This window comes from Vigna umbellata, chromosome 5, assembly GCF_029865625.1.
Source record: "Vigna umbellata cultivar VRB3 chromosome 5, Vumbellata_1.0, whole genome shotgun sequence".
NCBI lineage: Eukaryota > Viridiplantae > Streptophyta > Magnoliopsida > Fabales > Fabaceae > Vigna > Vigna umbellata.
This window is the reverse complement of record NC_142169.1, coordinates 8435614-8455233: the sequence shown is the minus strand read 5'-3', so window position 1 is coordinate 8455233 and position 19620 is coordinate 8435614. Positions and strand designations below refer to the sequence as shown.

Genomic DNA, 19620 nt, shown 5'->3' with positions numbered 1-19620 from the left:
ATGGACAAAGAAGTTATTGAAACGGTAAGTATGATGTAATTGTTTAAATTTAATGTTGAATAGGCCCATTATTGTATTCAATTTACTAACATATGCTTTGATTTATACTTGCAGGCCTCACTTAGAGTTAGGCATCGAGTCCAGACACAACATATAGTTGAAGTGAATGGTTCCCTATCATCCTTTCAAAAGGAACGATTAAAGTCGACACCTTTCAAGTGGCTGGTGGATATGGTTGACAATATGGTCATTTGTAGCCCCATTCTTCTAGAGTTAATTACTAAGTGGGATGTGGTTCATAAGGCGTTTAGGATTAGGGGGAATTTAGTGCCTTTTAGAGTTGAGGAAGTTTGTTTTTTTAGGCTTACCCAATGTTGGTGAAAGTATTAATTTAGAAAATGATGTTGGTGGCATTGTCAATAACTTATTTAGTGATGAGGACATCACAATTTTAAGTATAATGGAAAAGTTGGCACAAAAAAATTTTAATCCAAAAAAAGTGTTGACATTTTTTGTAGGTTGTATATTTTGTTAGCTTTTGGAGCATTTTATTTTCCTAAGAATAGTAATGTGATAAATAGTGTCCCTTTCAGTAAATTAGATAACATTAATGACCTAATTATATACAATTGGGGTGATGTTGTACATGGTTTGATAGTTAGTACTTTGAATCGGGCATCCGATAAATACAATCACAAAACTTACCACGAAGTTATACACCTAGGTGGGTGTGCAGCAGTTTTGCAGGTATGCTTATACCTGTTGTGATATTTTCACAAAACTGTTACAAAATAAATTATGCTATTTTTGGAAAGATTTATAACTGTTGTGATGAACTTTATAGTTGTAGGTTGTTGAACACATCAGTTTGTATCATGTTGCTGGAAGGTGTATTTTTCCTCGATTTCTTGATTGGGTTATAATTAAAGATAAAAGGAAAAAAATAAAATCATTTTTTGAACGAACTGAGGTAATTGCATTTATTTTGTTATGTTCCTTAGATTTTTGTTGTTATTTCCTTAATAGGATTTGTTAGCGTTTGTAAACTTCTATTTGCTTTTGAAGATATTGTGGGATTGCAATAAGACATCTTGAAGAAGAGGTTTTCTATGAGATGTCATCTTTTAATGATGGTATGGAGGGACCTTCCATAGATGACAATATCAAAGATTTAACTATTGTGAATTTTGTGGATGGGGGTATGGAGGGACCTTCCATAGATAACAACATTGATTTTGCAAGTGTTTACACCACCTGCATTTTAGCGCTTTGTAATGATGGTGATCAGTAAGTCATACACAACACAATGTGTATATATATATATATATATATATATATATATATATATATATATATATATATATATATATATATATATATAAATTAAATGATTTATAAATGTGTTAGAAATGAACATTGTGATGAATTTCTTTGTTTTGTATATAGAGTGCTTGTGGAGGTCTCAAACAACATCTTGACAAGAGCTGACTTGCAATGCTTTCGACCTCGTGCAAAAATTGATAACATGGTAAGTAGTAAGACCCGAAAAATTTGTACTATTGATTGTATGAGTTGGTTATTATAATATCCTTGCCTATCTGGATGTTAAGTGGAGTGTTAAGGGGTATGATCAATCTTAATATGAATTGGGCTCTTACATACATATGGATTTATTTGATGTGTAAATGCTGGAATTGTGCAGGTTATATCATTCATTGTTATGTATTAGGATGCACAATAACTGTTCAAGTCAGATGGGGTTTAAGTAGCATGAGATAAGGGTAAAGGGGTATATTTGCTATTATCCATTGTTCATATTTGAAAAACACAACTTTAGTGATTTGTAGGTCACATAAATTACTTATTAGGTAATTTTAAATCTGTGAAAATGGTTGGATAAATGAAGTTGTTACATTGATATGAAAGATGGCTATTTAAGGTGGTAAATTTTTTGAAATCACTTAAAAGTATAACACTGAATCTATTTGAGTTTGTTAATTAAAAAAAGTTGTTTTTAGGTGTGTTTATATCATGGGAGAATAAGTGTAACTGTGTTTTAGGTTTGTTAAGCTGTTTTCCATTTTGGTAATAATAAATCTGTAGTTGAAAGAGTGGTATGGATGGTACATAAAAATGTTCGTACATTGACATTTATATATTGATAATGAACTTGGTTGATTATGTTGAAGATGTATGAAGGTTATAGATATTATAATATTTCTTTATTAATTCCAGATTTGTATATGATTGATTATGACATAAATCAATCAGGTTGTGGAGATAAATTGATAGCTTGTGATGTAGTGATAGTATAGTTTGGAAAAATGTAATTATATTGCAAAATTTTAAGACTTTACTTTAGACTTTGATGTGCTTAATTGACTTCAAGTTTGATGAACTTTTGGTGTAGGTTATGTTGTTTGCCACTGGGATGCTTGTGTATAATCAATTGCAGAAATCAGGAATTATCAATCGGTGTTTTTTCAATCCTTTTTTTGCGATACGTTAATTATTAATTTTGATTACATTGTAATAAAGTACATATGTTTAAACTAATGTTACGAATGCAACTTTTGTAGACAATGGTAATTGAAAGAATGAAGATTCCGAAAATAAAGCGACAATCATTGGAAGCAACTGATTACCATAACTTTTTCGAACCCCAATGTTTTTCATTACATCATTTGTTAACATCTGAATTTGTAAGTACACGTATTATGTGTTTATCATAACATGTGTTGTTCAATGTTTTGATCTTTGTGGTTGTGGTTCTTTAGTTGTTTGTGCCCACGGTTAGTGATGACCATTAGTGGTGCTATTATGTGAACTGCCATCAAGGGAATTATTCATTTTGGATGCTCTTGGTCATAAGAGGCGGTCCATAAATGCTTTTGACAAGACTATGGTAAGACAATTATTGTTGTACTATTGTTCTTTTAAGCCAACTATTATTTTATAGTACAAGGTTTACAAAAGTATTTAATGTGTTCAATACAAATTTGTAAGGTTGCTATTTTGCAAGACTTATTCAATATGATTGATAAAGACGCAAATTGTAATGAATGGAAATTGAAGGTGATTAAAGAAGATTTGTCAGTGCAACCAAATACGTTAGTGACATTGTCAATAACCAATTTATTGGGTTCTGTGATATATGTGATGTTTCTAATCTTTGTTTAATGTGTAGGTATGATTGTGGTTTGTTAGTGATTAAGTATATGGAGTTATGGGACCACCAACCTAAATTTGATGGGAATAAAATGCCTGATTACACAACGGTTTGTATTGTTGATGTATATGTTTATTTTAATACGATTTATGTTGAGAGGTTTTTAATTATAACATTTGATAGCACTACTACTATTGCAGGAACAATTACAACTTCTTAGACAACAAATTGTTTGTGAGATGGTATTACACAAAGAAAATGTTCACAGAAGTACGATAATCAAGAAATGTGGGATGTTATAACCATTGATGAAGTCATCAAGTAGGAGAACCAGAACAAGTTATATACATTTTGAAGGAGAACAAATTGTAATAGATAACATAATCTCATTGATGTATATATTGAATGCTATTAAGCATTGTATATTTTGGTTAAATGAGCAATGACACTTGATGTAATAGCCGCAACACTGATTGAATATGTTAAAATCAGCAATGTATATTTTGTTTAACATTTATTTAGAATGTCATTATTGATTTTTGTTCCAGGTAGTTCTTTAAAGAGGTTATTATTTTGAGTTTGGTGGACAACTTCATTATTTTGGGTTGGGTGAACAACTTCAATGAATGAAGCTGTTGTATTTGTTAGCATACAAAACACTTCATTGGATAATCACTTAGTGGAGTAAATAAAATGATCCTTCATATTTACCTTAACCATTTTTTTAGATGTACAAAAGAAACAACATAAATAACCACATAGAACAGAGGAGATAACCAGTAACTGTAGCAATATATGTGATTACATCTATCCTGAAGAACCACTACATTTGTTGTACATAACCAATTCAATAAATAACCACATAACACTGATTACATAACCACTTACTGCAACAAAGTTATGTGATAAATGGTAATGAAGTTAACCACTTTTAATGTTGTCCAGAAAGCTCTTGAGAAATAACCACATACGACTAAGTAGATAACCACTTACTACACCAATATATGTGATGATATGTATCCTCATAAAGTAGTAGATTTGTTTTACGCTACGATTTTGATAGCACACTAGAATCCCTTCATTGGATAACCACTTACTGGAGTAATTAACATGATCTTCATATTTAACTTAACCATTTTTTTAGATGTACAGAAGCACTAGAAGAAATAACCACATATGACAGAGGAGATAACCACTTACTACAACAAATTGTGAATTTTTTGTCATATGAAAACAACATAACATAAAACTTAGGACATATCATACATTACATTATCACTTAATGCAGCAACACATTCATGAAGCTGCCTTCAGTACATATCAATATTTACTACATAACACATGTAAGTAAACACCCAAAATATTCAAAACTAACAATAACGACAATTGTCCACATTAAAATAAGGAATTCATGAAAGTCCTCATTTTCTTCAACTTTAAATGTTCTTCTTTGATCCACTACCTTCAGGTTTGTTGTTGTGAACAGGTGGAATGAATTTTCCAAGGAATGCATCAATGGAACGTTTTGGAGGCTTGTTGGTAACAATTGGTATTGATAGACATACTAGATCATCAATTGGGCAGCCAATATCACTTGGAAAAACCTGCACATACGGAGACTATCATTCAAAGTGCTAAAAAAAGTTCAGAAAAAATATTACTCCACAATAGAAAATAGTTATAAACTTTACCTTAACAATATTGTTAAGAGTTATGTTACGATATATATGTTCCGCGTATTGGTGAAAAAAGTGCAACCTATTCAAACATTATTGGATTACTACATATATTGATGTGTGAATATAAGGACATTAACTAGGTATTTTTCATAAAAAATATACTAACATCTTGTGGGACTATCACACTACCAACTTTTAAGTGTGGACCAATTTCAGGATGATCAATTGCCTTGTGGTGAACACTTGCTTTTACACTACTTGTTGGATCTTGTAAAGAGGTACAATTGTAATAAAAAGAGTTCAACATGGTAGTCAAACTAACTTAACATTTAACTAAGCCCATTAACAATATACATCAACAAACCCGAATTGTTATTTTCATGTCACCAAGTCTGTTATGTTCACAAGATTTAACAAGACATCGCAACAAGGACACCTTACACGTTCCTTTAAGCGAATCAAGGGTTGAGATATGTTCAACCTCATGTTTAACCAACAATCCTACAAATCAAATTATTGTTATCATAATGTTACTGAAATCACTAATTTTTCATGTCTTTTAAGATCAATTCCCTAATAGTGAACTTACCATGGATGTCAATGAATTTTTCAACCCATAGCCAAGCAATGGATGTGAAGTCACGATCAAAACTGGCTTTTGCTATGTCACTCAAAAATTATTGTGTGGGAATGTTTTCATTTAGCTGGCGGTTTACCATAGCTGCCTCAATGACACCAGCAGGGCCCGGAACCACATTGTTATTCGAATTGCAACGGCGAATAAAACAATCAAGATCACTTTCATCAATATCAAGTTGTTCCTAAGCTTCCATTGGTATCTGTTTTTGTTCACAAAAACATAAAATGAAGAGTGGTTGGCTTAGCTAAGTAAAGTTTTGGTTGAGTGTCAAGGAAATGTAACCTAACCCTTGTGCATACCTTCAAACTTCAGTTAGAAGTGCCAAGGTCTGTCTTCTTCTTCACTAAAAACAAAATATGAACACCAAGTAAACATAAACAAAGTAAATCAATGTGTTAGTTAAACAAAGAATTGGTTGTGTGCAGCAAATGTAACAAAAACATTGGGAAAACCTCAAAACAGTAGATACAAGTGCCAAGCTGTGTGTTGTTCTTGAATAAAAGATAAAAGCAAGAGGAAATGAACATAAACAAAGTTAATCCATGATTTAGCTAAGCAAAGAAAACGTTGTGGGTGAAGCAAATGAAACCGTAACAGTGGGCATACCTCTAAAACGAGGATACTCGTGCTTCCCTTGCACATAAATATTTGGTCTACCCACATCAGCACAACTTTTAATAACATTCATATGCAATGACGAAAATTCCCCTATTAAGCATTAATTGTGATTGCTTGTGATAGAAGTCATGGAATGACAACTCCATTAAATGCCTCTGCCAAATTTTAAAGACCTAGACCCTTTTTCATCTTTCGACTGCAATGAGAAGTGGGGAAGATTGTTTTTCGATCATTAAATCATCATTAAATCCATTTTAATAATTTTCTAATGTCTTTTAACTTTTCTTTCTACCTCTAATCACAGCCTAAAAGTCATGCATAGTACTCCCCTGAATAGTCGGAATAAAGATAGAAATGAAATACATACTTGACTAATTCAACAAAACTCTCCGGATGAAACAACTTTTGCACCAGCCACTTGAAAGCAGGAAGAAGAATTAAGAGAATAACTCTGTCAATATGAGCTATGGTTTAAAATTATGAACATTTATCCATCTTAACCTCCACCATAATTACATATGAACATTTAAAAAAGTTCAAAATATAAAGTACACAAAATGTTAAATAAACTGATAACTTTTTGGCAAGTATATCAAATCGTTACAAGTAATACAGTGATAAGTAAAGTATCGTTCTCCTCAGGGAATTTGTGTTACGTTATTCAATTAAAATTTATTTATCAAAATCAATTTGAACAACAAAATAGAAGTGAATTAATAGTCTCAAACTAGATGACAATTTAAAATTGAAATTAAAATTTAATGAAAGCTTCATTGGAATTGACTTCATGACCACATTACAGTAACTATTCTGAGCAATATAACTTGCGTTCAAACATCAACATCACAGTATCTTGGTTTAATTCCTTAAAACAAGTTCTAAAGAATTATGTTCAATTATTAATTCCTTAAGTAATTAAACATAAACTTTGCATTAAGAACGATGTTATTGATGACCAGGAGAATTGAAACTATTCCTAGCCTCTTTCCTTCTGGTTGCTTTTCTTGCGTTAATACTCAAATTTACTTCCCAGTACAATTTAAATATAAAAACAAGTTTATTTTACTTCCGTAAAATAAAATAAAAAGTAAACAAGAAAAGCATATGAACACAACTTATATTGAACAGGAAAGATTACATCAAATGTCAGCCATTACAGTCAATTCCAACGAATAAAAGTTTAGCCTATCCTAGACATCACAAACATACTCATTTCTGCAATTCCTTGCATGATGTGCAGTCTTGATGTCTTCAGAGAGGTCTCTTGATCGTCTCCTTCTCCAGAGCAGTTCTCCAAAATTTATTCTTTTCAGTCCGATCCTTTTCTATCATTCAAAGCACGTCTTTTAAGAGACAGTTGAATTCTCATAACTGCTCCAATCGCTCCGCGCACAGAAGCAGATTCGCTGTGCGAATTAAAATTAATACAACACTCAACTGCACAAATTCGCTAAGCGCACAGCCTCTGGTGCGCTGTGCGAATTTTGCAATTTTCATTCTTCTCTGATGTTATTCGCTCAGCGAACCAATGGTGGTGCGCTGTGCGAATGTATTCTCCTGGCTCTGCGAATTTTGCTTCTGCTATGCGAGAATTGGCGGACAGATTCCCTTTTGTACAACTTTTCCTGAACAATAATTTACAACACAATCTACTTCCTATTACGACTTTTCACTGAGTAATAACATGAATAATTACAAAATTGAGATCCTTTATAAGTGTCAAAACATCTGTTTTTCACACTTATCATAAACCTACAACAATTACCAAACTATAAAGTACAGAAGAAACAATAACCTTCACTTATAAAATTTGCTCACAAGAACAAAGTGATATTGATGGAAGACCATCTAAGATGCACATTGGACCTCTTACTAGAGCAATGGCAAAGAGGATTCAAGAGGAAGAAGGACCACATACTATTTTGCTTCTATGGAAGGTTACTTATAAAAATCCTTCTTCTCTTAACTAAAGCACTTATACTTTGTTTTGTAGGAATTAATAAATCTTGGAGACTATGATTGAGCCATCCAAGAAGATTAATCAATAGAATCAAGCAAGGAGCCAAAAAGGAGGTGCTTACGGCATGCACCAACATTTTCCACGTGAAGTAGCTGATGTGGAAGGAAGCACACACCTTGCTGGATGAGCTGGACAGAGGCATGGACTTTGCTTGATCAAAATAAATCTGAATAATTTGAATTTAGGAGGGAATTAGAATTAGAAATTAGGCTCCTCTTCACCTATAAATAAGAGGGCCTTTTCCTTGTATTGAGGCACTTTTGAGCTTAATGATATGCTGCAGAAATTGTTTTCCAGCTTTTGTGCTCTTAAGTCACCTTTGAATTGCTACTTCTTCTCCTTTCCTCAAGCTTCCTTCCTCTGTAGGAAGGCCCTCTGAGTTGTGAGGCTTCACCCATACACCTTTCCTCCATTAAAACACCTCAAACACTGCATCAATTCATCCATCCGCTGCACCATTATTCATTACTGGTTTCCTCTGGTCTGGAACCTCTTCCTACACGTTTCCAGCTGGGAATTGGATTCCATCAAGTGGTATCATGAGCTTAGGTCATCCACGCACCAAGAGCTAAGCTATTCCTCCATCTTTGCACTCCATTTCTACATTCTGTTGTGCTCTCTGTTTCAGCTTTTCCAGTTTCTGTTTTGAGTAATTTTGTTTCTGTTTTGTGCTTTTCCAGTTATTAATTTCGTGTTTCCTGTTGCATTATTTGTGTTTCCAGTATTCATACATGTTTGTTACTCATTTTAAACGGTGAATCATTCTTGTTGATGTCTCTTCCAGCTTTATTTTTCAATTCCAGTTATGTTTTAGTCTTGTGCAATCCATATTTGCAATTTTAATTCTGTTTCACTTTGGTTTTCTGTTCTGCTGGGTTTCATTTTGGTTTATTTGAGTTTAGAGTGCTGGAAAAGTTTTAAATCAACCAAATAAGGCAATGAGAACATGTTCTAGCCTTGGTGATGGAAGCAAAAGCACTAGAAACTAATTCTGGTTTCAAATCTGCTCAAGAAATTCAAATCTGGTTTTAAAATTTCAAATCTGGTTTTAAAATTTCAAATCTGTTTCAGCTGATTTTATTTGATTCTACTGCTTGGTAAACATTTGTTTGTTGTTATTGGAAGTGGCTAAAGGTGTGGCAGACCATTAAAAGCAAGGAAATGCATCTAGCATAGCTTGGTTGCCTTAAAAACCAGTAGCCTTTGTTGTTCAGTTTGTTTTTTTTTTTCTGTTCTAGCTTTTCACCGTGCTACCATTCTTTGCTTAGTCCAGTCTGAGTTTATTCATACTAAGCACTTTAATCCTAGCTTAGTTCAGTATAATAACATTCTCTAGAGTCATTGTGTGTACTGTCCAACCTTATATCCACAAGGTTCTTAAATCTGGTGCTGTTTTGGTGGGAATTTGCTGCATAAATAGGCTATAGCAAGGGTGAATTGTTGAGTCTTGATATTTCTGTGCATTTACAACATTTGAGCAAGTTTAAATTGTCATTCCAAAGTTGTTTGCACTGTTCATTTGGTCATTTTCTAGCCTATATGCAGATTTTCTTTTTTAAACCTTAAAATTGTCTTTAAAATGGAAGTGCACTAGTGAATTCACATTGCAATTTGTTTTCTAGCTGTTTCAATGTTTAAACATCTTTAAAATGATGATACAAAGTTGTTTGATGCATCAATTGAACTGCTGAATCACTTCCAATCAATTTTGGGTTTAAAACCACCATTTCAATCCACTTTTTCTGGTGCAGAAATCATTTTCCAGCAACTGTTTTGGTCATTCTTGTTCAAATTCATTTCTGGATTGTAGTAAGAACTGGTTCATCATTTTAAATTGAAAATAAATTATCAAAATAAGTCAGAACAAGTGTTAAAAAGCCTGTTGAATCGTGCAATCCAGTTTTTGGCAGTTAAAAACCCCAAAACACAAAATCTGGTTTTCATTGGGGCATTTTAACAAACACTTTGGTAAAATATCAAACAGTTTGGTCTGGATGAGTTTGTGATCTGTTATTTCTGTTTTTGTTGCTTTCTTAATCTGTTCTAGTACCATTATTAGGTTCCTTTTGAGTGCTTTCTGTTATTCCATCCCTGTCCCCATTTGATTTCCCCATTCTTGGCTTCCAAATTGTCAAACATTCAAAAATCTGGTTTGAAATTCTGGTGCAGTTTGCTAATTCTGTTTGGTGTGTTTTGAGTGGAATCTTGAGGTGCTGTGGTAACTATTGTGAGGCATCCAGAAGCAGAAACCTTCATCTACTGAGGTAGCATATTAGGAAGTGAAAAGGGGGCTGAAGTGGGAACAAAAAGGGAGCTTTTGAGCAGCTGTAACTCTGCTGTTCCAGCAGCTAAAAATACACCAGAAAAGCTTGAAGTGCAACCTGTTTTGGAGTAGCAATCTGCAGCAGCAAGAGAGTGAAGCTTACATTAGTTTTAGGCCTTCTTTTAAGTTTGTTTACACCACATATCACGGAACCTTTGCTGTTTAAAGTTGATTTTCATTTCTTGGCTAAGTGACTTGGGAAAATGTTCTTGAAGCAATTCCAAGATCACATTTAAACATTGTAATAGTGCAATTTCGTTTTCTTAGTGTGGAAGTGTGTCAAGGGGCTCCAAGTGTCACTTGCACTTTCACTTAGGGCCGTCTAACATTTACATTCTTGCATCTTTATTGCTTTCCTTAATTTCTTGCTTAATCTTTTTGTTTTTAAGTCTCCGTGGTATATATAGGATTGCATAGCATTTAGTCAACCTTTCTTTGGTTATAGGTCCATTTCATAACATTTGAAAAGAATTTGAAGAATTTCTAATTAGAAACTTAGGTAAAAGATAACTCTAAGGAAACTCTGGCTAAGGAAGAACTTGGTTTTTAAGCTTGTCCATTAGTGACTCACCTCTTCTTCCTGGGGGCTACTTAGATACATCTTTCACCTCTAGAATCTCTTTAGAAATTTTTCACCAAAAAAAAATAAAGAAAGCTTGTGAAAATCTTTTCATTCATTACTTGTCAAATATTTTGAAAACCTTGTGAAAACCTCTTTCATTTGACAAGAATGAGTCAATCAAGTGTGCAAGGTAGCATCAAACCCAATAGTGAGAGTTCTTTAAGGGAGGAATTTCAACAAAAATTTGAACAAAGGGATAGAGAGATTAGTGAGCTCAAAGACATGATTAGTCAACTTTTGATTAATCAAGACAAAAAGAAAGAGAGATCTTCCCATAGGAGAAGAGAAGAATCATCATCTTCTCATAGTGAGCTTGAGCAATATAGTAGTCATCACAATGATGACCACTACCAAATGCCTCCTAGAAGACATCATAGAGTGAGAGAACACCATCCAAGAGAGCCCAAAATTGATCTACCTTCTTTTCATGGAAAGGATGATGTGGAAGAATATCTAGAGTGGGAAATGAAAGTTGAGCAATTGTTTGAGTGCCACCAAATAGATGATGAAAGGAGAGTCACCATGGCTTCTCTAAGCTTTCAAGGCTATGCCTTAATTTGGTGGACAGCCTTGGTCAAAGATTATAGGCTAAGACACTTACCTCCCATTAGATATTGGAATAAGTTGAGAACTACCTTGAGGAGGAGGCATGTACCAGCCTACTATGATAGGGAGATAATGGATAAACTCCATAAACTCCAACAAAGGAACATGAGTGTTGAGGAATATAGACAAAAAATGGAATTACTCATGTTGAGGGCTGGGATAAGAGAGGAACCAAGAATCACAATTGCTAGGTTTCAAAGTGGACTCAACTATGACATAAGAGATAGGGTTGAACTTATACCCTACAATGATCTCAATGAGTTAGTCCAACTTTGTGTGAGGGTAGAGCAACAACTAAAGAGGAAAAGCTCCACCAAGAAAGATTACCCTCATAGTTCTTACCATAAGAAAGAGTATAAGAGGGAGGGTAGTCAAACCAAGCCAAGATATGAAGAGAGAGAGAAAGAGAGAGGAAAAGAAAAAGTCAAAGAACCTTCAAGAGATCATAAGAGTAAGGAGACTAAGTGCTTTAGATGTGGGGAAAAAGGGCACTATGCATCTGAGTGCCGCAATAGAAGGTCAACTTACATCCTTGAGCATGAGAGTGAAAGTGAGGGTTCTTCATATAGTGAGTCTGAAACATCCACTTCTGAAGAAGAAGAAGCTTTACCTTGTGATGGTGACTTACTTATGGTAAGGAGACTCCTGGAAAGTAAACATGTAGAATTAGAACAGTCACAAAGAGAGAACCTATTCCACACAAGATGCAAAGTTTTAGAAAAGACATGTTCAATGATAGTGGATAGTGGCTCTTGTTGCAACTGTTGTAGTTCTAGAATGGTAGAGAAGCTTGGCTTAACCACTACTCCTCATCCTAAACCTTACAAACTTCAATGGATCAAAGAGGATGATGGAATAGTAGTTAAAGAACAAGTAAGTGTACCTATTTCCATTGGCAAATATGAAGATCAAATTGTTTGTGATATAGTACCAATGGAAGTTGGGCACATATTACTTGGAAGACCTTGGCAATATGATAAACAAGCTTTACATGATGGAGTCACCAACAAAATCACCATTCAGCACAAGGGAAAGAAAATTATTTTGTGTCCTCTTACACCTTCACAAGTAAGAGAGGACCAAATAATTCTTAAGAAGAAGTTGGATGGAGAAAAGAAAAAAGAAAATAAGAAAGAAAGAAAGAATTTAGTAACACATGCCTCAGCCCATGAAGTTGTCCAACCTCAAACCTTGAATATTTCCAAAAATCTTTTTCTTGGACAACCTCATTTCCTTCTTTATTGCAAAGAGGCATTTGTTTCAATCACTCATGAACTTGGTTCTCTACCAAAGGGGTTGCAAAAACTTTTAAAGGAATTTGATGATATATTTCCCAAAGAGGTACCAAGTGGATTACCACCTTTGAGGGGAATAGAACATCAAATAGATTTGGTGCCTAGGGCAAGCCTACCCAATAGGCCAGCCTATAGAACCAACCCTATGGAAACAAAAGAAATAGAGAAACAAGTTAATGACTTGTTGAACAAAGGGTGGATCCAAAAGAGTTTAAGTCCCTGTGTTGTGCCTGTGTTGTTGGTCCCTAAAAAGGATGGGTCTTGGAGAATGTGTACAGATTGTAGGGCCATCAACAACATAACTGTCAAGTATAGGCATCCCATTCCTAGGCTAGATGACATGTTGGATGAATTACATGGAGCAAATCTCTTCACCAAAATTGATCTTAAAAGTGGATACCATCAAATAAGAATTCATGAAGGAGATGAATGGAAAACTGCTTTCAAGACCAAGTTTGGTTTGTATGAATGGTTAGTCATGCCCTTTGGCTTGACCAATGCTCCAAGTACATTCATGAGATTAATGAATCATGTGCTTAGGGAATGCATAGGCAGATTTGTAGTGGTCTACTTTGATGATATCCTAATCTATAGTCAAGGCCTTCAAGAACATCTTAACCATGTCAGAAAAGTCTCGCTTCTTCTTAGAGAACATCATCTCTTTGCCAACTTTGACAAATGTACTTTTTGTCAAGAAAGTGTGATTTTCCTTGGATTCAAAGTGGGAAAAGAAGGTGTACATATTGATCCAGAGAAGATCAAGGCTATACAAGAATGGCCAACCCCTAAAAATGTAGGAGAGGTGAGAAGTTTTCATGGGTTAGCAAGTTTTTATAGAAGATTTGTGAAAGACTTCTCCACCATAGCTGCTCCTTTAAATGAGCTAGTCAAGAAAGATATGCCTTTTATTTGGGGTGATAAGCAAGAGTTGTCTTTTGAGACTTTGAAACACAAGTTAACACATGCACCTATTCTAGTTTTGCCTGATTTTTCCAAAGCCTTTGAACTAGAATGTGATGCATCTGGGGTAGGAATAGGAGCTGTTTTAATACAAGGAGGACATCCCGTAGCTTATTTTAGTGAAAAACTTAGGGGGCCTACCTTAAACTATCCTACCTATGACAAAGAGTTGTATGCCCTCATTAGAGCTTTGAAAACTTGGGAGCATTACTTGGTAACTAGAGAATTCATCATACACACTGACCATGAATCTCTCAAGTACATTAAAGGGCAAGCAAAGCTAAACAAAAGACATGCAAAGTGGGTGGAATATCTTGAGCAATTTCCCTATGTCATCAAACACAAAAAGGGGAGTACTAATGTTGTTGCGGATGCTTTATCTAGAAGACATGCATTATTAGTAACCCTAGGATCTCAAATATTAGGATTTGATGACATAAAAGAGTTATATGAAAATGATGAAACATTTGCATCCACTTATTCATCATGTCTTAAGAAGCCTTTTGATGGATTCTATCTTTCTGAGGGGTATCTTTTTAATAAAGGAAAACTTTGTATACCCCAAGGATCCATTAGAAAACTTCTTATCAAAGAGAGTCATGGAGGAGGACTCATGGGCCATCATGGAGTTGATAAAACTCTAAACATTTTGAAAAGTAAATTTTATTGGCCACACATGAGAATAGATGTTCAAAGGCATTATTCTAAATGTATAGCTTGTTTACAAGCTAAGTCCAAAATTATGCCTCATGGACTCTATACACCTCTTCCTATAGCTAATACCCCTTGGGAGGACATAAGCATGGATTTTGTCTTAGGATTGCCAAGAACTCAAAGGGGGTATGATTCTATATTTGTAGTAGTAGATCGTTTTAGTAAAATGGCTCATTTTATACCCTGCCACAAAGTAGATGATGCTAGCTATATCTCTAGACTCTTCTTTAAAGAAATAGTGAGATTGCATGGCTTACCCAAAACTATAGTGTCTGATAGAGATGTGAAGTTTCTAAGCCATTTTTGGAAAACTTTATGGGAAAAGCTTGGAACTAAACTTCTATTTTCTACTACATGTCACCCACAAACTGATGGGCAAACTGAAGTAGTAAATAGATCTTTATCTACATTATTAAGGGTAATCTTAAGAGGAAATAACAAATCTTGGGATGAACATCTACCTCATATTGAATTTGCTTATAATAGAGTAGTCCACAAGACTACTAATCTTTCTCCTTTTGAGGTTGTTTATGGTTTTAACCCTATCACACCTCTTGATTTACTACCTCTTCCAGAATCATCTTCTTTTCTTCATAAAGAAGGTGCTTCTAAAGCGGAGTTTATCAAGAAGTTACATGAGAAAGTTAAAATCCAAATTGAAAAACAAACTCAAAAATATGTAGAATACAACAACAAAGGGAGAAAGAAAATAGTTTTTGAAAAAGGAGACCTAGTTTGGCTTCATTTGAGAAAGGAAAGATTTCCCTCTCAAAGGAAGTCCAAACTTAGTCCAAGAGGAGATGGTCCATTCAAGGTGGTCAAAAGGATAAATGATAATGCATACATATTAGACCTTCCTGAAAGTTATGGTGTCAGTCCTACTTTTAACATCTGCGATTTAATTCCTTTCACAGGAGATCATCAACAGGATGAAGCAGATCTGAGGACATATCTTTTTCAAGAGGGAGGGTCTGATGGAAGACCATCTAAGATGCACATTGGACCTCTTACTAGAGCAATGGCAAAGAGGATTCAAGAGGAAGAAGGACCACATACTATTTTGCTTCTATGGAAGGTTACTTATAAAAATCCTTCTTCTCTTAACTAAAGCACTTATACTTTGTTTTGTAGGAATTAATAAATATGGAGACTATGTGTCGCAACCGGAATCACGACGGGACGACGATCCAAAAAAAGAAACGGGTTTTAAAAAGAGATTTGGAGTCGCCACCATAGTTTATTATGGAAAACTATGGAAAAACCTCAAAATGATAAAGCACGGTCCACGAAAACCATATTCTGGGTTCGGGAGTCGGTTACGTGTAGGGAAGGTGTTAGCACCCTACAACGCCTGCCCTAAGGCAGTACCTTTAACTAAATGCGCGAATGTGGTTTTCAAAATGTTTAACTATCCCCTAAAATAAAATTATAAATAAACAAAATATATTTTTTTAGTTTTTTGGGCCCGACAAGGATTGACCTTGCTCCTACGTATTCTCATTCAAAATGAGAAATCAGGGTTACGTAGTTCTAGCTAAAAGATTGTTTGTTGTTTGGAAAAGCAGATGTTTTTAATTTTTGGAGATTTTATATTTTTAATATTTTCGAGAAAAAGAAGGTAACGAGTACTAGGCCGACGCGAACGGTCGCACGAGTACTCATTCCTTTAAAATGATATTTAAATACTTTTAATTATTTTTGAAAAGAGAGACAACGATATTAAGCACTAGGCCGATGCGAACGATCACACGAGCACTCATACCTTTATCTACTTATTTAGGAAAACTTAAGGGTATTGAGTGCTAGGCTGATGCGGACGATCGCACGAGCACACATACCATTATTTACTTATTTAGGAAAACTTGAGAGTATTGAGTGCTAGGCTGATGCGGACGATCGCACGAGCACTCATACCATTATTTACTTATTTAGGAAAACTTGAGAGTATTGAGTGCTAGGCTGATGCGGACGATCGCACGAGCACTCATACCCTCGTTTAATATTACATAAATAAGAGAGAAAGGTATCGAACACTAGGACGATGCGAGCGATCACACGAGTGTTCAACCTTTAAAACATATTTTTGTAAATTTTATTTAAGAAGAAGAAAAGGTTTTTAGCACAAGGACGACGCGAGCGGTCACACGTGTGCTTAAACCTTTAAAACGTATACTTTTTGTATATTTATTTAAGGAAGAAGAAGAGGTTTTTAGCACAAGGACGACGCGAGCGGTCACACGTGTGCTTAAACCTTTAAAACATATTTTTGAAATTTCTTTTTAAGGAGAAGAGAAGGTTTTTAGCACAAGGACGACGCGAGCGGTCACACGTGTGCTTAAACCTTTAAAACATATTTTTGAAATTTCTTTTTATTTAAACTATCAATATTGTATTATTAAATATATATTTTAGGATAAGTAAATGTCTAAAATAAATAAATAGAACGAAATAAAATAAGACAATAAAGAAAAAATAAATAAACAAAAGAAAATTGAGAGGCTGAACGGACGCTGGGAAGAGATTCAGAATAACGAGCGTTCGTTAGGTAAAGAACGAACGTTCGTTGGGGGAGAGGACGAACGTCCATTGGGGAACATAACGGACGGACGTTTAGAAATGTGAGCTGAATGATGAGCGTTCGTCGAGAAATATGATGAACGGACGTTGAGAACGAAGGCTCAATAACAAACGCTCGTTGAAGGCATGGCGAACGGACGTTGAGAAATTGAGGCTGAGTAACGAGCGTTCATTGGTTCGGAAACGAACGCTCGTTCGTTTGGATAACGAGCGCTCTTCAGGGAGAAGATTTGAACGAACGGTCAAAAAGCTTAAAGAGAACGAGCGTTCGCTCGCTTGGCGAGAATGTTGAACGAACGGTCAAAAAGGCTTAAGGTTAACGAGCGTTCGCTCATTTAGATAACGGGCGCTCGTTCATTTGGAATGTTGAACGAACGGTCAAAAAGGCGAGCGTTCGCTCGTTTGGATAACGAGCGCTCGTTCGTTTGGAATGGTTAACGAACGGTCAAAAAGACTTAAGGTTAACGAGCGCTCGCTCGTTTAGATAACGAGCGCTCGCTCGTTTAGATAACGAGCGCTCGCTCGTTTAGATAACGAGCGCTCGTTCATTTGGAATGTTGAACGAACTGTCAAAAAGGCGAGCGTTCGCTCGTTTGGATAACGAGCGCTCGTTCGTTTGGAATGGTTAACGAACGGTCAAAAAGGCTGAAAGTTAACGAGCGCTCGCTCGTTTAGATAACGAGCGCTCGCTCGTTTAGATAACGAGCGCTCGTTTGTGAGAAACGAACGCTCAAAAAAAGCTTAAGGTTAACGAGCGTTCGCTCGTTTAGATAACGATCGCTCATTGGTGAGAAACGAACGCTCAAAAAGGCTTAAGGATAACGAGCGTTCGCTCGTTTAGATAACGAGCGCTCGTTCATTTGGAATGTTGAACGAACGGTCAAAAAAAGGCTGAATGTTCCCGGACGTACGTTCATTTCTGGGCCTGGCCCAGTCCAATGCTTCTAACCTAGAATTTCCTAGGGGTTCAGAGATTCATCCTCATTCTCACTCCTTCACGCTGTTCTTCCCAGATGAGACCAATGCCTCCTTCTCTCTGATCAAAAGGATTCACTTTGTCACTCAACGGCCACGTCTTCTTCCGATTGACCACCACGAACCAGACTAGCCATGCAACGAAAATGGCCACCGTATCACTGCCTTTATGGACCAACTACCATACCATCATCTCTCTCGATCTAGCCACTGCACCACGCCACGCCACACCGCGCTGCTGCTTCCTTGTTCTTATCTACTCTCTCCGACACCGGCAACCCAGGGAGGAGTTCGTCTCCGCCAGTTCAAACACACGGTCTGCCACTTCTTCGTCGAGCTCTCCGTCTTTCACCGCCGAGACCATCGTCGGCTGTCGCTCCAGCTCATCCCCTCCTTCTTCGATTGTGCAATGGGTTTTGGATTTGTTTTGTTGATATTAGCCGTGAGCGCGAGAGTTAGGAAGGAGAGAAGGAACGGGGTGAAACAGAGAATGAATGGAAAGGGAGGTTGGTGAAGAGGGAACCCAGGATATTCAGAGGGAAAACGTTCATGATGGAAGAAGTAGCAGAAGCAGTTATGCAGTAAGCACACGATGAGTCTGGATGCACAGAGACTTACCTGCTACTACGTTTGCTGCTGTCGTCCACTGCGTAGCCGGTGACCTCTTCTCGCTCTTCTCCTTCTCTGCCGGTGCTGGTGCCAATGATAGCTCTGGATGATGATTCCAGAAAAAAATGATCCTTCCCTGCGTGCCCTTCCTCCCTTCTATTCTCTCTCTCTCTGATCCCCTCAAAATCCAATTCTGCTCCCCAAAATCTTGGAATTATTCTCTTGTAACAACCTGGTCTCCCCTGCTGAGACACGTCTCTTCCCCCATTTCCCACGTTTTCTCCCCTTTTTCTATTTTTTTACTTTTTCCAATTTTATTTTATTTTTTTTTTACTTTATTTTTAATTTTAATTTTATTTTTCAATTTTTTAATTATTTTGATTAATTAACACTATTAAAACAAATTGAAAATAAGAAATAAAATAGAAAAAATTAAAAGCAAAAAAAATCTAAATACATAAAAAAATAAAAATAAAAATAAAATAAAATAAAAGCCAATAAAAACACATTGTTTCAACCCGGACAAAATTGGGTGTTGACAGCTGCCCCTCTTTACTTAGATATTACTAAATAATATGAAAATTTAATCTTTTCGTATTATTTAAGTAAAGCTAAGTAAAGATAAAGACACTAATTTTGTCTGGGTTTCAATCATGAAAACAAAACGAACCAACTGATTCAAGTCACGATGCCAAACGACCAATGTCAAGTAAAGTATCAGTAACAAAAACTAAAACCTGGGTTTGACCATTGCCTCGCAGAGGGCCAAACTCACAGAACAAAAATTTAAATCCGACCATTGCCATGCAGAGG

The 19620-nt window shown here is 35.6% G+C and overlaps 1 protein-coding gene across 1 annotated transcript; it reads left to right on the top strand.

Moving 5' to 3' along the window:
- Nucleotides 1–18917, top strand: LOC148197633 (uncharacterized). Its single transcript, XM_088115593.1, has 14 exons — nucleotides 1–24; nucleotides 115–348; nucleotides 851–888; nucleotides 1066–1287; nucleotides 1447–1528; nucleotides 2411–2475; nucleotides 3188–3278; nucleotides 11330–12826; nucleotides 13226–13774; nucleotides 13865–14285; nucleotides 14526–14549; nucleotides 15138–15517; nucleotides 18406–18611; nucleotides 18809–18917. The coding sequence occupies exons 1-14, from the start codon at nucleotides 1–3 to the stop codon at nucleotides 18915–18917; spliced, it is 3942 nt and encodes a 1313-aa protein (XP_087971719.1).
- The last annotated feature ends 703 nt before the right edge of the window (nucleotides 18918–19620 follow it).